The 16,032-nt window shown below is 41.5% G+C and overlaps 1 protein-coding gene across 1 annotated transcript in view; it reads left to right on the top strand.

The window, feature by feature from the left end:
• Nucleotides 1–16,032, top strand: part of ASIC5 (acid sensing ion channel subunit family member 5) — a 468,169-nt gene that overhangs the window by 246,477 nt on the left and 205,660 nt on the right. The window contains exons 4-5 of the mRNA XM_086963310.1: nt 1,432–1,554; nt 7,145–7,294. Coding sequence (XP_086819436.1) covers nt 1,432–1,554; nt 7,145–7,294 — 273 coding nt within the window. The remainder of the gene's footprint in view (nt 1–1,431; nt 1,555–7,144; nt 7,295–16,032) is intronic.

Raw genomic sequence — 16,032 nt, 5'->3', positions numbered from 1 at the left:
AGGAAAGCACCTACTAGATGCCTCACAATCAGTATTCTGTGCAAACCACGGCATTGAGACCACACTGATTGCTGCCACAGATGACATCAGAACACTCCTTGACCATGGAAAAACTGTGGCCCTGTTTCTCCTTGACCTCTCTGCATTGTTTGACACCGTCTCCCACAACACCCTCATCAAGAGACTCTAGAACATAGGCATACAGCGAGACACCCTCAAATGGATCACATCCTTTCTTACAGGACGCACACAGAGCATCCGACTGCCTCCCTTCACCTCCACACCCAAAGACATCATATGCGGTGCACCACAAGTGTCATCCATCGGCCCCACAATTTTCAACATCTACATGACCCCCCTCGCAGACGTCGTTAGATCCCATGGACTCACCATAATCCCGAACACAGACGACACTCAACTGATCCTCTCGCTCACTGAGGACCTCGCCAGCACCAATACCAACTTCTGCAGCACCATGACCAATGTAGCTTCCAGCTCAACCCTGACAAAACTGAATTACTGATCTCTGGGAAGAACACCTCCACAAGGGACCACAGCTGGTACCCTGAAGAACTAGGACCTACTTCCACACCAATGTACCATGCACACAACCGTGTCATCATACTCAACTGTCAGCTGACCATGAAAAGACAAGTCAACGTAGTTGCCTCCTCTTGCTTCCACACACTTCACATGCTCTGCAGAATCTTCAGATGGTTCTCAACCAGCAGCAGAAAGACTTGTCACCAGTCGCCTCGACTATTGCACCGCCCTCTACGCCAGCATCTGCATCCATCTCCTCAGAAGACTCCAGACCACACAGAATACCACAGCCAGACTCATCCTGGACCTCCCCAAGTGAATCTACATTGCCTCTCACCTGAGAGACCTCCACTGGCTCCCCATACAGAATACAAGCCAGTTCAAGATCCTCACACATGCCTAAAAAGCCCTCCATGACCTAGGACCTGCCTACATCCGCCACTGATAGAACTTCAACCCTCTAGATATCTGCACTTCTTTTCTATTACCCTTGCACACACCCCCTGCATCTGTCGCAGTGGTAGCCGCTCCTTCTCCTAAATCGCTTTCAAGACCTGAAACGACCTACCTGGCCATCTCCGTACAGCCCCCTTGCTGGCATACTTCAGAAAGAGACTCAAGACCTGGCTCTTCCACTTAGACACAGCACACAGATACCCCTAGGGGTGATAGTGTTGCGCTTTACAAAGGCTGTTTGATTGATTGATTGATTCAAATTCAAAAACCGAGAACTTAAAACTATATAGAAATGAGCAATTAAGTTTAATAGCACTTTCATAAATTTCATGTAATATGATTATATTCTACTAGTTTATCAACTGATGTTAGACATAAAATCACAGTCAGTGTCCAATGACTATTTTGTATTTTTTGCCTCTACTCATTAAGGAATTTAAACATGTGTTCACTGAATATGGGAATTGTTTCACATTTAATCATGATGGTGCTCCAGCAAAAAAAAAAGTGAGTTTGTCTGGAAGAGGCCTGAGCTTGCTGTTTGATATTAAACAGGTACGTATTATACGCTAATAAACATTTGTGATTATAATGTTTGATATTTGAGGTGTGAAAAAACATTAAGAGGAATATATTTTTTATGCTGCAGGAAATAAGCAACTAGAAACATCAGTATTGTTGGCATTGTGTTGTGAATAGTTTATTAGCGTTTTAAATCCTTTGAATTCACAATGAAAAGAAGCGTTGGCAAAGCTACTAGGTCTCGCCTTTCAATGACCTAATCCGACCTTTCGGTTTTGCCAAGCTTTTTTTTTTTTTTAAATGCAAAAGGATGAATATGCATACATTTGTCATCATACATGTTCATGTATGCATCATGATGCTATGGCGGCTCCAGCATGAGATGCATACATGTGCATCACCACACATACAAATTTTATGACACAGCGGCCATTTTATCTTTCTGATATACAGTTCTGAGAGGCAGACAAACATCTTGAAGCAGTAAATTATTGTACCACTGAACTTCTTTGTAGAAAGTAACTACCATGATAAATGCACCACTGACACAATGGTGGAGCGGCCGACAGATTAGTGCAGAGTAAAGTGAATACTGAGTGTCAGGAACAGCTGGTTAGCAGTGTAGGAGCTGGGTGGAGAAGTTCTTTAATGAAACTTAAAATTCAAAACAAAAAATTGGAGGGTGGGCATGGAGGGTGGGGGAAACATCGGTCACACTTGAGGGGAGTAGGCAACAGGTAGAGTTCAGAATGCAGAATGTGAGGGGGAATCAGCACATGGGGAAGAAAGCAATCAAACACATAAGCTCTCATGTAGTAATGGAAGCAAACAAAAAAGTTATTTGCTGATGTGCAGCTTTAGAAGGATGCATGTCATCCAGTGAACAGGATGATAAAGAAAATATGCTCAGAAGAGGGGGACACACACAAAGAGAAATGAAAGCTATTGAATACTGTGCAAGCAAATGATATTGTCGAGGAGAACACTCAATGGTAAGCAATGGACTGGCCCAAAGTCAACTGTAAGCACTAGAATTGTGCACAATAGGTTTCCAACAACATCCAGCTAAAAGCTGATTGTACACTAGACATAAAAGAGTCCCCTCTAGAATGCAGTGCAAGGATACAACTCATCCAACTCCAAAACCTGTGAGAGAGTAATGCTCCTAGGCATCACATAAATAGGGAGGAAAGCCATCAAATCAAGTGGCGCACACAGCAGAGATGAACAAGAACATCAAGTCATAAGCAAATTGATGACACAAAGCCCCCTCTAAGTAGCAATAAGTCTGTCCAGAGACAGTTAAAGGTGTCAATAACCAAAGCTTTCCCTCTGTAAAAAAAAGATTGACACTCTTGTGAACAGATCCAAAAGCACTATAATGCATAACATGCACATAGGCAGTGGAGTGTAAAATAAAGTTCTGGTTCACTCCATAGTCATGAAAGACTGAAGAATATGGTTTAAATTGTTGTATTGCATATGATGAGAAGTCATGGGGAATTCCACCTATACTATAAATGTGAAATGCTTGTCCGAAACATGCTACAGAGAATAAAAGAAGGTGCCTCACAGTAGTGAACAATAAGCGACTGAAGAATATGATCTCAGTTGCTTCAATGTGGACATTGAGGAGCCACGGGGGACTCCACAATTTGATTTAGCAGAAGCAGAGCCAACCATTTTAATTTTGTTTATTTGTACTCTGCCATGGACTCGAGTGAGTGACACGCTGTATTATGCCTACAGGCCTCACCCACAATATAAAGATGAGGTGAATGTTTTTGTTCTGATTGAGCACAGTGATAAACATGCTTGTGGTGAGGAACATGCAGGACATGATCGTATCTGCTTTCTGGCCTCTGTAGAATACTTTGTCGACAGTAATGATTTTAAGAATTTTGTACATGAAACCTAACAGGAGGTCAGACAACAAATTGTAGCCAATGATCAAATTAGATAACTGACAAAACTATGTTCTATCACTTATTGCTTTGGCCTTAATCACACAAATATCTTACTTTAAGATAGAGAATTAAACACCGTACTTCTGGTCTCTGCTTTGGCGACCTCTTAATCGCAAACATTTATTACTAATCCAAATAAAGACTTTCTTGATTGCTTAGTGAGCAGTTGGACCCCTACGTGATTCTTGGGCAGAACTCAAAGTTTAGAATTTTAGGCTACCCTGGAAGACCTGGTGAGGGATGAATTGAAATTTTCTTGAAGCTAAAGGACTATAAGAGCAGATGCTTCCATTTAGAATGTACTCTCAGTCACCTTGGGGATCCAGATTACAGGAAAGACTAGTCACCTTCACCCAGATAGTAATTGTTGACCCAGAGAGTAATTGTTGCACCAACCATATCATTCACCCAGTGAAGGGTGTAACAAGTTTGACTTTAGGCTCCATTAGAATTGCCAGGCACTTCCACTGACCAAACAGATCCTTCCATCTGATGGATAGGGATTTGGTAGCCTTGGGAAGGCTTCCGAGCCCTTGCAGGGTTAAAGGCTCAACAGGCCCCAGTCGGAACTGCAGCATGCTCATGACCATCATGAACCAGTGGTTGGGGTCCAAACTTACTCAAGATATAATTTTTCTGGCCCAGTAAGGCTTCCCCTGCTCAGATGGAGAATAACGTTCCCTAGTTATAGCTATTTCAAGCTCCAGGTCCCATGGGTTTTTAATTCACCAGCCCACAATGTCCTGCCAAGTCCCAGAGTGCCTAGAAAAGGACCGCGTAGGCCCAGGAAGGCTTTTTCTCACCAATGGGATGAAAATCTCTCATTAGGTCTCTGGTCAGAGCTCTGGCAGGCACTAGATGCTGGCCTGGGGCAGGGGCCCTGGACTGACTCTCCTTGTCCAGGGTGGTCTTGAACCCATTGCAGCCTTCCAGAAGACTGGCAGGGTCCCGCCAGCATCTCAGCGTCAAAATCTCTTATTGTAAACCATCCAAACCCCAATCACTCACCTAAGGCTGTCGCTCCATGTCTAATCTGTCTACCAAATGCAAGGAGAAATTTGCACCCATTTCCCCTTCGAATGCATGGTACAAAGAGAGTTTGAGGTCGTTCGGAAGACCCTCTAGGTTCCTTTGAGATTTTTAACCAGCAAGGCCTTCAGCATCTTGAGTAGATTTTTTCAGATATTCAAACATGGTACACAGATTGAGAAACTTTAGTAACTTTCCTCCAGGTTAACAGGGAGAGGGTGCACAGAACCAGATGCTTCAGGTGGGTTTAGAGAGACCTCTAGAAGCTCGAGGTACTTACCCCTATCCTGGACTCTATTTGCCAACCCATGCTATCGCAAAGTGACAATGACGAGGTTTCACAGGCCCAGGGTGGATTTCCCAGCTCTGGCAGGGTTACAAGCTCTGACAGGTCCTGGTCAGGGATCCCGGAAACCCATGGTGCATTTCTCTGGGCCTGGGCTCCATTTGATGGGCTGTGGTTAAACAAAGTGCCCAGTATGGTCTTTGGTGACTCGGGAGGGACTCACCAGCTCCCCACGTCTGGAAGAGTTGAATGTTTTAACCAGGACCCATTACCTTTATTAGAGCACAAAATATTTGTTTTCCATGGATCTCCATTTCTTGACTCCTCCGGGAGTGTCTGCCAATTGTGACACTAATTCTTTGACGCCTACTACTCCTTTCCTCATCAGGGCATCTTTAATACATTATTGGGCTCTGTTCATGTAATTAAGCACATTTTGTATTTGTCCTTAGAGTTTTGTATTATGAAGGTTCTCTTTTAATTGTTTCATTACATGGCACTGCAAACTATTCCCTTGCAATCATTCAGCAGCTCTTAGGCTACTTAGACCTACTAAACAAAGACATACATTATTCTGCAGGTTTGTTGATCAACCTTCTTCCAGAATTATCTCTCACTCCACAATAAATTCCAGCATTCCCTAGGGGCTTCTCCACAGAACTATCCTCATTTCTCTGTAACGAAACATGCAACTCCTTCCATCCCCTGGCAACTCATCTCTCCTTTTGTCTTTCACTGGCTCTGGGCCTTCTGTAATTTGCCCAGTTGAATCTCCTCCTATGCTTATGCCCAGATATTCACATTTGTGGGACTAGAGTTCTCCATCAGAATTCCATCCCAGTGATGACCCAACTCATATCCATCACCATGTCCTGCAAATTAAAATGCTCCCAATGTTGGACTTGAACAAACACTTTGCATTAGTAGACATGTAACTTTTTTCAGGTAACAGAGGTGAGCAGGGCAAGAGATAGCACTGCTTAAATCAACTCACAATATAAATCTAGGATGCAGCCCACGTAAAAAGAGAATAAATGCTTATTAGGATTGTTTCTGTGCAGGAAGGTGCCCCTTTCTGCAACAATCCTATCGAAAACACAGGCACCTGTGCACCATGGTTTAAGAGTGCCTGCATTGGCTCTAGCTGCTGAAACAGTGCCAGTGCTGGGAGAAAGGCTTGTCCTTTCTCTCAGTGCTGGCACTGTTTCGGCATATAATGAAGGGGATTGATTCAGTTCAGGACCTCAGAGGCTAGAATCTATAATACTTTTTTCACAACAACAGTACCTCTGACACCATAGATGACAATTTCTTTTTGCCTCAATAGTCCCTTTTATTGACTTTGGGCTATCAAACTTTTGATTTTTGGTATCTTTGTGAATTTTTTATACAAATATATTGGTATTCACCTTCATTTCAGAGCCTTATCAATTCAACTCTCCTTGTTTCAAATCATACATAAAATTTAAGACAAATGCACGTTAAACATCCATGTACACATTACATTGACTATACACCATATATACATTAAATTAGATCATTGTACATATCATCAATTATTGGATGAATCAAGGGGTAATATTCTTCTCCACCCTGTCCTACAGCCTAGCGCCTATACAGACACTCCTGCACCATGGTGCTTGTGTTGGTTGCAGGATTGTTTTCTGCAGGAAGGGGCACTTTCCTCCAAAGGAAAAAAATGCTAAAAGGCATTTTCCACATGGAAAGAGAAAATAGCAAGAAAAATAGACTAATTTCTCCTTGTTTTGCCTCACATCGGTAGGAGTAACAATATGGTGCTTCCCCAGGTGTACAGGATCTTCTGTCAAAATCCATGCATGTTGCATAGGAAGGACCATGGAATGCCTCCCAAGTGCAGAGCAAGACAGCGCTGTTCTTTGCTCTGCCTTGCCTTACTCCATATCTAACTGTTTTCATCTTGGGTACTGTCAAAATTAAGTTTTTTTTAATGCAAATATCAATGAGGCACAAATTGACAGTTGAAAATCTAGTTGCAATAACTAATATTTTCAGATCAGCAAAGGCTACATGACAACCTATCTCTCATATCTATATTTATTTTAAATAAAATTCATGAGAATTCTTAATCCTTAAGTTATTTTATATATTTATATATTTTTTTAGAATAATAATATTTATTTTAAACATGACTAGGTCAATCTGATTTATGCACAAGTAGATATCCATTAATGAGTCTGCCCACTTACATCTTTCAAACTCACGGATTGAGCGGATATGAAGCAGGAAAAAAAGACTTACTGTTTTTGTGCTATGAACAAGCTCGCAAACTATATAGACTTTGTAATTGTTTTTATTTCAGTCAGAATTCACAGATGATCCTTCACTTGGATTTATTGATGCTGGTATCACGTTTGTTGTCCACCCTCCCAATGAACCGCCACAGTTTGATGGCTTAGGGTTATCAACCCCCATAGGGATGCACGCACATGCTTCAATCAAACAGCTCAAGGTAACTTATTTTTGTTGCTTATATATCTCTATTTCTTATTTAGAATTATGGAAAACAGAGCTGAATGACTGTCTGAATGACTGTCTGATTCGTTTCTAAGGTTTCTCTTTGTCTAAGTTTTGGATCATGTGCTGCAGTGTTTGACATTATAACCTCTTACTTGAGGTCTAAATTTAGCTTCAACATAAGAATCCAATAGGGTTATTGGTCGGAATCAGTTTAGGCAATAGTTATGGAGGGTCTGGAAGCACTAGAGCCAGGGCACATCGAAGCTTATACAGGCAGGAGCGATAGACTGCTAACTCCTGGGAATGCTCTCACTCACTTCCTAGGTTAAGGTCAATTCAAGGTCAGGAGGGATAGAGCCTAATGTAGACTCTCCAAAACCTTCATCCAGTGTCTGGCAACAAGGTTAGTGGTTGGATTATATTTTCCTAGTCTCACTATTGCTCTCACCCATTTTGGCGTCCTTCAATGTTTGTTGTTTTCCCCTTTCGGTCCCCTCTTTTTGTCCTAGAGTGCCCTCTTAATGTCCTCCTTTGTTTGTCCTCTAGGTTGTCTGTCTATTAACCCCATTTCATGTAGAGCCCCACCAATGTGTCTTTTTTTTAAGTTCAAAAAGTAAGTTTATTAAGAAGGAACATTTAGGATGAAGGTACATAATATAGTCAACCAATGGATAATCACAAAAAAAATTAGGTTAGAACACAGCAACAAAATTGTAAGGTGTAAATATCAGATTAACATGGCTTGAAGAGAAGAGAAATAAAGAAGAAAAATACAAATAAAGATTACAATGGTGTATTCCACAAAGTGATACATGTTATAGAGAAAAATGTATTAATTATATTAATATAAACAGGCTAATATATAATTAACATATGGAAAGTCAGGTTCGTTGGGAAACTTCTTGTTGAACAGTTGTTAGGGAAGAGGAGCGCTTGGCGCTTGCATATGTGAACGATGTGGCTGGTGACCATCAATGTAAACTTTTCGAGGCCATATGAACAGGGTATACAAAGGCTGTATTTAGTCCGTAGCATACCATCAAGCTTAACAAGATAACTTGATGGAATCTTTCCAATTTTTGATTATTTGCTAAAAAGCTACTGCTGGTAAAAGGTCGATAATCTTAGTTTTTTCTCGAACATTATGCCCTGTATGTAAAAATGTATATATAACATAGGCCTTGGGATAGGTGGAAAGAAGATCATGTAGTCCTTTCACAGGAAATGTTAGTATTGAGGGATAGAAGTTGAGCGTATTCAATTTGGAGGGTTTGCTGTATAAGTTTGTATTTAGACTGGAAGGAAGTGGGAAGTTTGAAGAGTAGGCTAGCTTGCAAAAAAGGCATGACTTCATCTTGTTTAAAAAGTTGATGGACCCAGATTAAACCCTTTTGCCTCCATGACTTCTAGTACACAGCCTTACCACGTATCAATACCATCTTGTTATGTCATAGTGTGGAACTAAGAAAATTATGTAAGTTTGTCAGGAGTGTCAAGGGATGAGATTCCATATTTTTGCAAGTATATTTAAGGATATGGGTCAATATAGATTGAGGTCTGCGAATAAAGGATAGATACTCTTGAAATGAGATTGGTTAGAGGAAATAATGTTCAAGTTTCACCCACAAAGGACAATCTAACAGGGACTTGGAAAGCCATCTCGAAGATTGTCGGAGTAGAAATGATTTTTGATAAGTCAGAAAATCTGGAAAATTGACACCACCCTCTGATTTTGGTTTTGATAACTTTGATATGGACATGTGAGATTTCTTGTTGTTCCAAAGAAATGAAGATAGCACTAAGTTATCGTATTATAACATTTTAAAGGAATGGGTACTGGGATATTAGGAATGCTGTAGAGTATGATGAGGGTTATCATCATTTTAATAGTGTACATTCGACCCCACCAAGATAAGTATAAGGGGTGCCATTTAGCAATCAATCTGGAGATTTTTGTATACATTTGCTCATACATAAAGAGAGTGTTGTTAGAATGGAAGGGATGAAGTATAAACCTAGCTATTTGATGTGATTAGGTTTCCTATCAAAGTTGGATGCAACAAAGTCATCTTTGAAAGTATATTTAGACAAAGGCATTATTTCACATTAATCTTTATTTAGTTTATACCCGGGCACGGAGTCAAAGGATTCGACTTCTTGTAGAAAGGCAGGGATAGAGGATAGGGGTTGTGAAATAAATAATAATATGTCATCAGCATATGCGGCTAATTTGATTTGTTGTTTCTTAAAATTAAATCCATGTATATCCTGGTTTTGACAAATTCTAGACAAAAAAGGCCGTAGGGCTAAATTAAAAAAGTAGGGAGATAATGGGCAACCCTGACAAACACCTCTGCCTTAATAAAGTATGAGATGTTGTTATTTGCACATATACCTGCCCGTTGTTGTGAGTAGAGAATGGAAATTAACGAGATAATCAAAAATTGACTATATGTTGCCCTTATTATGTTTAACTTTCAAAAACTTGGCTAATATTTTCCCAGCTTTGTTTTGACCACCATAAAACTTTCCACTGGATTTTAATAAATAGGTTGAGGCATTGCTTGTCGATTCTTGATTAAATTGAAAATTAACATTTATTTGTACAGTTAAACAATCCTTTGATTTGGAAGAGTAATATGAATTCTCTAATCGCTTTATCTCAGTTAGGAGGTCTTTGTTTAGTTTATGCAAAGTTTTACGTTTTTTAAAAACAAAGCCAATAATGAAATCCCTAGTAGGTGCTTTAAAAGCATCCAAAATAACAACAAATGGTAGGGTATTTGTTTGATTAAACAAAAAATATTTGTTAAAAAAGGAAATAAAGGAGGGAGTAAACTTCAGGTCTAAGAGCAGAATGTTGTTGAAACGCCATTTGTTGGGTACATTTGGTTTGTGTAAGATGTCTAATTGAATAGAGATTAGATCATTATCAGATATTAGAATAGAGCCAATCTCTGCATCTCTTAAAGATTGGGAGCTATTATGGGATATAAAGAAATAATCTATTCATGATTGAGTGTGAAGGGTCGGAGACTATTAAGTGTACTCTCTTGTGATGGGGTTGCAGAGTCTCCAGCCATCAATAAGCTTGTATTGCTGAATAGTTTGAGTGAAAAGTTTGTGTGATTCATGGGGGACAAGGGAAACCATCGAGTTGCGATCAATGAAGGGATCAACAACGTGGTTACAATCAGCAGCAGGGATAAAATTATCATCAATGCACCTTGTGATATGATGGGCAACCGATGTCCAAAAAGAGGGTCCCCAATGGTAGGAGCATAAATGTTAAATAAATAAATCAGAGCATTCCCAAACATCAATTTTGTATACAACCATCTTCCCTCAACATCAGAACTTTGAGAGAGCAATTTAACAGAGAGCAATTTATGACATTGTGTTGCAACCCCATTCCGCTTACCATCTCCTGGTGAAAAGAAGACCTCTCCCACCCAACCGCTTTTCAAGTTTAAAGATTAATTTGCTGTAAGATGAGACTCCTGTATAAGAGCTATATCAGCCTTTAATTTAGCCAAGTGTGTTAAAACCCTTTGTCTTTTAATGGGGGAGTTCAAACCTCTGACTTTCCAAGAAACAATTTTTAGAGACGTGAAGATAATAGAAACAAGCATTTGCAATGGAATCGGTTTCGCCTTTCGTACCTTACAAGCATTTAGCCGTGCCCCTTGTTCCTTTCTTCAGGGCTACCTACTGCCCCACAACTGAACTGCCTACTGCTTTTATTTTAGGGTCCAAATCATAATTTCTGCTGTTAATCACACGTAGACACCTAAAAATGCAGTTTTTATCTACACACACTCACGCATATACATATATAAATATAGAGGAATGGTCTAATTAATTACACCAAGATCCACAACACATGACAAACGCAGCTGTAGTACAACAAATGCAGATTAAATCAGTGAGTCCCAGCATCCTGGATAAAAGAAACATTTTCATAAAAGAAGCAGATGCTAGTTAGGTTTGTTTACCAATAATCACATAACTATAATAGCATGCCTTGTGCTTTTTTCAGCCCACAAAAATGGTCATCGTCCACAGCTCCAGCACTGAAACCCTTCTTGCCAGCAGGCTCTACCCTTTAATAACTCCCCTTACCTGGCCGTGCTCGCACAGCCAATATAGATTTATGTGGCTTTGCCATCCGTGTTTTATTGGAGGCAGCAACGATCATCAGATAGGTAGGGGGTGGAGTGGTAGTGAGGCTAGGCATTTGAGGTGGTTTAAAAAAGTGCATAGAATAGGCATTTAGGGGAAAAATTAAAAAAGCTAATATTTTAAGAGGTACACGCAGTCACAGATACTCATGTTTAAAAACTCATTGTTAAATGTATTTATAAATCATATGGATTGTTACCGAAGAGTTGTTGGAGAGACACTGCATTCTGCTACAAGGTTTGAAATGTTTACATCCCCAATTCCCATTGGTACGTGGCTCCCCTTTCCTGGTCAGATAGCTAGGTGGGTTAATGTGCACGTTTTAGTAATCTTTGTGTGACCTGTTCGCAGACACTACAAATCACCCCCAGCCATGCAGGCCAGTGACCGTTGACTTCAAATCACCCCAGCAATGCAGGCCAGTGGCCATTGACAACAAATCACCCCCAGCAATGCAGGCCAGTGACCATCAACTACAAATCACCCCCACCCATGCAGGCCAGTGTCCATCGACCACAAATCCCCCCACCCATGCAGGCCAGGGACCATCGTCTACAAATCACCCAAGTCATGCAGGCCAGCGACCATCAACTACAACTTACCCCACCAATGATTACCAACCCTGCTAACATTAGCTGGTAGCGGGTAAATCCAATGGAATAAATATCACTTTCCTTCATGCAGCATTACACACTTAAAGCTTGTGAGAGAAATGACACTTTCTTCCTTGTTTGTTCTCCTCTTGAAGTGAACCGATGACCGTAGGCACTTTACAAAGTAACACATGCTTCTGGGGTGTTGCTGTGCTTTTGAACAGACGTGCTCGATAAAAAAACACTTTCCATTGAGGGGGGAGGGGTTGGGCCCTCTCTGTGAGGCATGTCCGGAGCACTGTTTAGGGGAGGGGCATTCTTAGCCGATCCTCAATATGTTTTTGGTGGCGTTAAGTGGAAACTGCTAAATCTTAATTTGCTGTTCAGAATGCACACAGCCCAGGCACCACTGGTCACTAAACCTGACTCCTGACCTAGACCAGGATATGTCCACTCAGATCTCTCCCACGCTTCCCAGACAGGCTGTGGGTGTCTTCAGGTTACATCTCTGCATATGAGACCTACAGTTCACAAGACCATCTGAGCTGTTCATCCTACAGCGTTCGATATAATCAATACCGTTAAATTGGGTAATATTAATGCCCGTGGTTTACAGCGCTTAGAAACAGACAAACGATGATAGCTAGAGCTGTATGTATTATAATGTGTGCATTTCAACATCGATTTTGAAATCAGAGTATGTGAAAATCTCCACATTCTACTTACAGTTCCAAAAAAAACAGCTTCCTGCAAGCCATACAGTACAGACAAACAATGATAGCTAGAGCTGTATGTATTATAATGTGTGCATTTCGACATCGATTTTGAAATCAGAGTATGTGAAATCACGTGTGTAATCTTCACATCCTACAGTTTAAAAACAAACAGCTTCCTGCCAGCCGCACTGTTTCGAAGTGCTTGGGCGCGCCTAAAACTAATTTCACTCTATACTCTTTAAATGTGGCTAAGCAGACTCTGGCGATTAGGGAATCAAAGCAAGGACAGCAACAGCTGCCCATGTGCGGCTTGACCAAGACTTCCGGAGCAACCAAGGGTTCTTTTCCGGTGACGCCCAGGGATGTCACTTCCGGTACAGGCTTTGTTGGGCCTGCCTGTAAATAACTGCGCACTATTTTTTTTTTTTTTTTTTTTGCTTTTTATCCTCATTTGCTTTCATTGGCTCCAAACTGTCAAGACAGAAGACTTCCGCAAAGCAGAGAATCAGGCCATGCCTCTGTACTAACTCAGCTTCAGCTAGCGGGGATAACGTTGGAGGGATGGAGGACTTACACCCCATTCAGTGACAGCTGGCTGGCCGTGAGATTCTAAACATGCGGGCTCTGTTAGACCATTGTGCCCGAACCATCGAGGCCCTTTTAGCAACGACACAACTGTGGCGGAGCCTGAAGGTAGCCATGTCAGCATTAATCATCGGACCTGGGGAAAAGAAAAAAAAAAAAAAAAACCCAGGTATCAACGTGGCCTCTCCAACAACTTCCAGAAGGCTCTTTTCGCCTGATTTCCTCCCCTTGCCAAATCGAGTTTCGAGATCTGGAGAATTGAAGAGCGCCATTCGTAGAAGGTAGGTGGCAAAGCGTCCTTCCAGTGTCTGCAAATTTCCCTACGGGCCGCCAGAATAGAATAAAACACTATGTTGGAAGCAGCGTTTCGAGTGTTTCCACTTAAACTAAAAATAACTAAACCCAAGTCAATAGTGAGCTGATAACCCACAATCAAAGATAATTCATTACTTATAGAGTCCCAAAACGGAGTGATTTGTGGGCATTCAAAAAACATGTGGGTGTCTGATGCCGCCTCCAGTCCACATCTTGGGCAGGAGACAGGCCCTATTTGTGAAAATTTTGAGAGTCTCTGCGGGGAGTAATATGCTCTGTGAATTGTAAATATTTGGTTCCTTTGGAGCCAAGCAGGCTTAACCAAATCCCACAATACTCTGCATGAAGTTAGCCAGAGTTCTTCCACATCTACTCCTGGCATAGACTCCGCCCACAGTTGCGTTGGAAGGCGGAATTTGCTGTCTGATTCCTCTATGATCATATTATACCAGAGAGAGATCTCTTTTTTCCTAGGTGGTCTATCAAGTAGGCATGCTTCTAGTTCGCTCACTCCCCCTAAGGAGAAGTTGCTACAGCGTAGGGGCAGTGTATTCTGCGCCTGGGCCCAACTTGAAATCTGTAGATATTTGAATCTGGAAAATCTCGGGCCGACTTTATTGGTAAAGTAGTTCCAGGGAAGCAAAGATCCATCAGAAAATAAGTCTCCCCAAGATGTGATACCTGCCTCTTTAATTGGTAGTGCTAAAACGTCTTCTGCCCAAGGGGGGGTGCAGGTAAGTCCCATATAGGAGCTCTGCTTGAAAAGTATCCTAGATTTATCGAGTATCTCACTCTGTACCAGGTGTTGGCCATCCCCCGTAGTACCTTCAGCTTTATCTTTTTAAGGAATTTGGGATCTCCAAACTTGAAAAGGAAACTGGCTTGCCCGACTCCCTCACATCTCAACAAAGTAGAAAACATAAGGCCCAAGCTTGAATCAGCTGGTGTTTTAAGGAGCATGCGTGCGTGCGTTAGCTGGAAAGCCCATGCGTAGGCCTGAAGGTCTTGGCCAGCCAGCCCGCCCTTCTCCCTCCGACGCGTAATCTGTTTCCACGCTATTCTTGGATTTTTATTGTTCCATATAAAGGAAGATATCTCACTCTGTAATTTTGAAATTAATTTAGGGTCAAAATACAATGGTATTGAGCTAAATAAAAATGTAATCTTTGGCAGTATGGACATCTTAACCAAATTTACCTTCCCCAAGATAGTAAGAGGGAGATGAGCCCATGCTCTCATCAATTTTCGGCACTGTACTGCTACTTTTGCAAAATTTAGGGCTGCTATTGAATCTATATTGTTATCTATGATTACCCCCAGATATTTCAAGTTAGCTCTTGATGTCGTACTGTGTATGTTTGTGTCAATATTCCAAGACATTGACTCAGTTTTCGAGGCATTCACCTCGTAACCTGACACCTTTCCAAACTCCAAGGCGAGATCTATAATCACCGGGGACGCTGTATTTATATCTGGAGTAAAAATCATAATATCATCGGCATAAAGTGCCACCTTTTTGGTCCAATCACAGAAGACAAATGGTATAATTTGCTGACTCTCTCTCAGTTTTTGTGCAAACGGCTCTATGTATAAGTCGAATAATAAAGGCGATAGGGGGCAACCTTGTCTCGTTCCCCTAGTTACCCTGAATGGTTCGGACAAACCTCCATTAATCAAAATAGAAGCCGAGGGGTTTCCATATAACAGTTTTACTGCTCTACGAAATTTGACTCCCACGTTGAACCCCAACAAGGCCTCCGACAGGTATTGCCAATTCACCCTGTCGAAGGCCTTGGTGGCGTCCAAGGTGAGAACCGAAAGGGGCAGAGTCTCCCTAGTCGCCAGATCTATTGCTCCCACGAGGTCATATGTAAGTTCGAACAACTGCCTCCCCTCTACAAAACCCTTTTGATTGGGATTTAGTATATCTGGAGCCACCTGACCGAGCCTTTTAGCCAATATTGCCGCCAAGATTTTATAGTCGGCATTCAGAATTGAAATAGGCCGATACGAACCGCAGTCGGATAAGGGCTTACCTGGTTTCGGGATTAGTGTTATCGAGGCACTATCCCAAGAAGCTGGGGGTGCCTCTCCCTCCCTCAAGATATTATTAAATAGTTCCACCATAACCGGGGACACAACCGATATCAGGTTTTTGTAGATTTCTGATGGTAGACCGTCGATTCCCGCAGCCTTTCCACCCGTAGCTCCCTGAATAGCTTGTTCGACCTCTTCCTTTGTTATATCTCTATCTAAAAAGTTACTCTGTTCATCAGACAGGGATGGTAAAGATAGATCTTTTAACCAGTTGGCCGCGTCTTCAGAGGTGACATTCAGGT

Source organism: Lissotriton vulgaris, chromosome 3_1 (assembly GCF_964263255.1).
Source record: "Lissotriton vulgaris chromosome 3_1, aLisVul1.2, whole genome shotgun sequence".
Classification (NCBI taxonomy): domain Eukaryota; kingdom Metazoa; phylum Chordata; class Amphibia; order Caudata; family Salamandridae; genus Lissotriton; species Lissotriton vulgaris.
This window is presented reverse-complemented; position numbering and strand designations above follow the sequence as displayed.